Source organism: Acanthisitta chloris, unplaced genomic scaffold, assembly GCF_000695815.1.
Source record: "Acanthisitta chloris isolate BGI_N310 unplaced genomic scaffold, ASM69581v1 scaffold13099, whole genome shotgun sequence".
Taxonomy (NCBI): Eukaryota; Metazoa; Chordata; class Aves; order Passeriformes; family Acanthisittidae; genus Acanthisitta; species Acanthisitta chloris.
This window is the reverse complement of record NW_008690906.1, coordinates 1093-6021: the sequence shown is the minus strand read 5'-3', so window position 1 is coordinate 6021 and position 4929 is coordinate 1093. Positions and strand designations below refer to the sequence as shown.

General features: G+C 59.2%; 1 protein-coding gene across 1 annotated transcript in view; it reads right to left on the bottom strand.

Moving 5' to 3' along the window:
* Window positions 1–4929, bottom strand: part of LOC103809195 (NEDD4-like E3 ubiquitin-protein ligase WWP2) — a gene marked incomplete at both ends in the record, with an annotated part of 17695 nt that overhangs the window by 11833 nt on the left and 933 nt on the right. Inside the window, 2 exons of the mRNA XM_009082013.1 lie at window positions 4–139; window positions 1674–1717. Coding sequence (XP_009080261.1) covers window positions 4–139; window positions 1674–1717 — 180 coding nt within the window. The remainder of the gene's footprint in view (window positions 1–3; window positions 140–1673; window positions 1718–4929) is intronic.

The following is a 4929-nucleotide window of genomic DNA, read 5'->3' as shown; positions in this document are numbered from 1 at the left end:
CCCTCCGTGCTGGCACTGCCGCTGGGCACGCTGCCCGCAGCCACCGCTGGCCCGTCCAGGAAAACTGTCAGCTCCCCGCCCGACACAGTGCTGCCTTTGTTCTCTGTCTGCAGGTCCAGGGTCAGCTGCCTGTTCTCCACTGGGGACATGGAGAGAGAGACCACCGGTCACCACTGGGGAGAGCATGCAGGAGGGAGGTGGCTCCACCACCCAGCGCCCACGTCAGCCCCCTGGTCCCCTCCAGGCCTCCCCACACCATAGAATCATAGAAGGTTAAGGGGTTGAAATGGACCTTATAGATCATCTAGTGCCAAAACAATGTGCCCATTCCCTCAGGGTCAGCACCACCAGTGCTGGCGACCACCGGTCACCACTGGGGAGAGCATGCAGGAGGGAGGTGGCTCCACCACCCAGCGCCCACGTCAGCCCCCTGGTCCCCTCCAGGCCTCCCCACACCATAGAATCATAGAAGGTTAAGGGGTTGAAATGGACCTTATAGATCATCTAGTGCCAAAACAATGTGCCCATTCCCTCAGGGTCAGCACCACCAGTGCTGGCTCCACACAACATTCCAGTCCAGAGCTGCACAAGGACCCCCAGCCACAACACCAACTCCCGCGGAAGTTTTTTTTCAGGGTCTCTTCACCCCCTTACACTGCCCCAGGGCCCCTGGCTGTGACACACCTGAGACCGCCATCAGCCACAGATCCAGAAGCTGGGGCTGTAGCTCAGATCCCAGTAGGAAAGTCAAGGGATTTGGTTTGTTTAACACAACACATAGGGTAAGAAAGGTCTTGCATGAGGGTGACCACTATCCCTCTGCCATCCACATTCCCAAGCATCAATTTCACTGAACAAAACCAGCCCAGAGGGCTGTCCCCAAGCAGGAACACTCTGCTGTACCATCAGACAGTCTTCACAGAAGATTCTGGAGTGGGTGGCATGGGCTGGGAGGCTCCTGGGGACAGCTGCCAGCACCACTCCCTCCCTCCCTCGTAAGCCAGTTCGGCTCCAGCAGCTTCAGCAAGATTTTGCTGGTCCCCAGGGCCAATGGGGCACAGCACATCCCTCAGCACCCATGGGCAGGCAGGGCTGGTCCCTGGGTGATAGGGACACAGCACAGCTCTCAGCACCCACCCCATCACTGCACCGCCTGCTGGAGCGAAACACCCAGCTCTGCTATGAAAGGCCAGAAAAACCTGGCCCTGCCAGCCTGGGACACAGGCCCAGACACTTCCTGACTCATTTACTCGTATAATATTTTCATTATACACAGATTGCTCATGACACAACGGCACCATTTGTTAGCAACCTGCTTTGTCCCAGTGCGACGCAGGACGGGGTGTGGTACCTGCCAGCAGGGGCAGAATGGGAGCACACACACCCCCATGGATGCCTCTAGCTCCCAGCCATTCTGCACTGGTACTCACCACCTCCTGCTCCCAGTGGTCTCTATCCCACAGGGCACCCCAAAACCCAGTGACATGGGGTCTGGGGTGAAGACAGAGCTGTGGGACAAGCTGCACTTGTGGATCTCAGGAAAGTCGCTGTTTTTTAGTGCCAAGGAGGCAGGGGCATATGCTCACAAGGGCACAGCACACAGATTGGAGCCCAACTCTGTCACTTATCACCCATCCATCATCCAACAAGGGTTTTCCTGAGCCTGATCTCACCCCTCTGCCTCACAGAGCTGCTCTCCACTTGCTTCCAAGGAGAACTAAGCTCACAGACGGTTTTAAGAGCCTGAAACAGAAGATGCAACTGAGCACAGCCAAAAGCCAGAACAAACCCAGACCCTGTTCCTCCCCAGCTCCTCCAAGCCTTAGGACTCTGCATGTTCTCCGGGGTCCCTCCATCCCCCTCCGCACGTCGCGCTCCGGGGCTGCACAAGCCCTCATTGTGCGTGCGCCCAGCCGAGGCGCAAAGACAAGGTGTCTCCAAGCGGAGGATGTGAACATGAACCTCCCAGCCGGCTTCCTTCTCCCCCTCTCCACCCCCTCCAGCTTTTTTAAAGAAAATAAACACTGGCAGAACCTTCCACTCCCTGTCCCCGTCCAGTGTGCGGGACGCACAAAGGGACATTGCTGCTGCGGCAGCGGCGAGTCCCCCGCAGGGCCAAGCACAAAGGCAGCCTCTGTCCCGGCGGCTGCCAGCATGTCAGAGGGATTATTATGATTTTGGGAGGGGGTCGGGGGGTGATTTGGGCCTGAATAAGGTCTCAGTTCAGCTACTTCCAGCGCCCCGCGCGCAGCATCAGAGCTCCCATTTAGCAGAGGTGAGCTGGAATTCCCACCCAGCCCATTAAGCGGATTTACGGTTCCCCGAAACGAGGCTGGGAGCAGCCAGCGGGATAACGGCCCGGGCTGAGCCCCAGCCCCCCCAGGAATCACACGTGTCCCACACCAGGGAGCTGTCACACGGGACAGGCAGCCCCTCTGGAAGAGCCTGTGTGTAGCAGCTCCATCTTCACACACATATCCAGGAAGATTTCTCGACAGACAGCTGGACAGTGCTTCCCACCCTCTCAGCTCCCTAAACCCCTTTTGCACAGTCCCACTGGATGCAAAGGCCAGATCCCGTTCCAACAGCTCCGTGTGATTGTCCAGGTTTTCTCTGGGATGGATCAGAGCTCCTTGGTGCTGAGCAGGTGAGGACTGGCTTGGCCTTTGTGGATTCCCACAGCCAAATGGCTACAGTTCCCTCTAGGAAGAAGCAGGGGAAAATTAAACCTTCCACAGCCATTCCCAAACCAAGGAAGAACCCAGAGTTTAGGGGAAGGGATAATCTTTACTGTCCCATGGGCAGTGGGAAGTTTTGCCTGTGCTGCTGTCCCAGCCATGAGCAAGAAGACAACCGTGTCCCACTCCTTTTATATCCAGGGATAACCAGGAGGGCCTCAGACTTCTGCTTCTTTCCTCTGAAAGGTGACACAGGGTGGGCACTGCCTGACACCCACAGTGACCCATTGGCTGGATGACCAGTTTTAGGGGATTCCAGCCCAACCACAGCAAGACAGTTCACAGAGCTGCCAGGGCAAACAGCACAGCTCCTTTGGCATCATAGCCATAACAGGGCAGAGCTACAGCTTTCCAGAGACTGGGAATTGCTGCTGGCTTCCTGGAGGGTCCCAGGAGGCCACAGCTCCAGCAGCTCTGCAGTGGGGACTCTGTGGGATCTGTAAAGCCCTGGCATGTGGTGCCACTGGCACCCACCAGTAAGGCCCAGTATGGGCTCCCACACAGGCTATGGTGCAGGGCTGGCCGGGATCGCCCCTTGGAGCTCCTGGAGCCTGGGAACAAAGAGGTGCCTTGGAGGCAGCAGCTTGGGGGCCAGGGCAGGGGCTGTGCCACTGAAACGAGCTGTTTTACAGGAGCCCTGGGAGCAGCTCAGCTCTTGGAAGGAGACTGGAAGGTGGTTGAGCCCGTTCTGACCCACCTCCCCGGCCAATCCCCTCGGAAGGCGGAGGGCGATGCCTGCCAGGGGAGAGGCCCCGCGGGCGCTGCCAGGGCTGTGAGCCCAGAGCCAGGCTGGACCCGCCCGGAGCAGCCTGGCTGGCAGCTCCAGAGGCTCTCCCAGCTTTCCCAGGAGCTCAGGCCTCATCACTGGGCTCTTTTTCCAAGCTCCAGGCATGAGAGCTGAGACTTCTCCACCTGAGGAAAGGCGTGCTTGGCAGGACAGCCCATGGAAACAGGGGGAGCTCAGCACCATCCTGGCAGGCAGGAGCCCTGCACGCACTGCCACAGACGTCACAGCAGCGAGGACACTGTCCTGCCAAAGGCACATCCACGCCTGCCCACTAAGTGGAAGGACAGGAACATAAACTGAAGGGGACAGCTACACTCACACAGCAGAAACTCAGAGAAAACCTCACCAAAGCCTTAACAAACCCAGCTAAGGCAGAGAGAGAGGGGCTGCTGCCTGGCAGGAGCAGCCCTGGGGAGGGATTGCTCTGGCTGAACACTGCCCAGGGTGAGGAGAGGATGGCCAGGCCCCTCCAGTGGCAGGGGGCACACACATTTTGCTGCCTCACACACATTATGCACCCAATTCACAGCCTTGCCTGATCCAGCCCCTTCCCCAGACTGGCAGGCAGAGGGAACACACTCCCCTTCTCCCAGCAGGTGAGGAGCCCCCGAGGTCCCACGGGACCCCCAAGGGACCCCTAGCAGCCTCTGGCACACTTGGAACTGCAGAAAAGCCCAAAGGCTGAGCATTGAGCCTGCAGAGAAGAGCAGGGAGCAGGTGCCAAGCCGGACAAGACATGCAGACGGGAGCAGACGGTTCACCCAGGCAGTGCCAGCTGCCCCCAGCCCACGGCAGCACCTTCCCGGGAGGGCAGGGCAGGCTCTGCAGCTTTAAGAGTCCTTCCTCCCTCCCTCCCAGCCCACGGTGTCAAGGAAAAATCTGACACGTTTTTTCTGGTGGATGTTAACGGACAGGCTAGAACAGCCAGTTACCTTTTCCATTCATTTTCCACACAGCCCCCCGGGACGGCTGCGAATGAAAGAGCCGATTGTGCCCCCGCAGGTAGGGCGGAGCCGCGGCGGCTCCGGGAGCGCAGCACGGCGAGCTCAGCCCTGCATCTGCACACCTCGGGGGGCTCAGCACACCTCGAGGGCTCAGCACGGCATCTGCACACCTCAGGGGGCAATGCTGCAGGGGTGGGTGTCCTAGGACACAGTCCCACACAGCTGTCTGACAGCTACACCCCAACCAACAGAGCCCAGCCTGGAGCAGATGCTCAGGTCTCCATGGGCTTTGTAAGGTGAGGCGATGGCAGGAGAGTTCCCACATGTCACTCGCTGTCCCAGCACCCCACCCAGGGCCATGGCAGCACAGTGGGGACACCAGTGTGGTTTCACAGCCTGCAGTGCCACGGGGAGCAGCTGACCCCAGCCCCTGACACTGAGGAGGGTCTGAACGACCCTG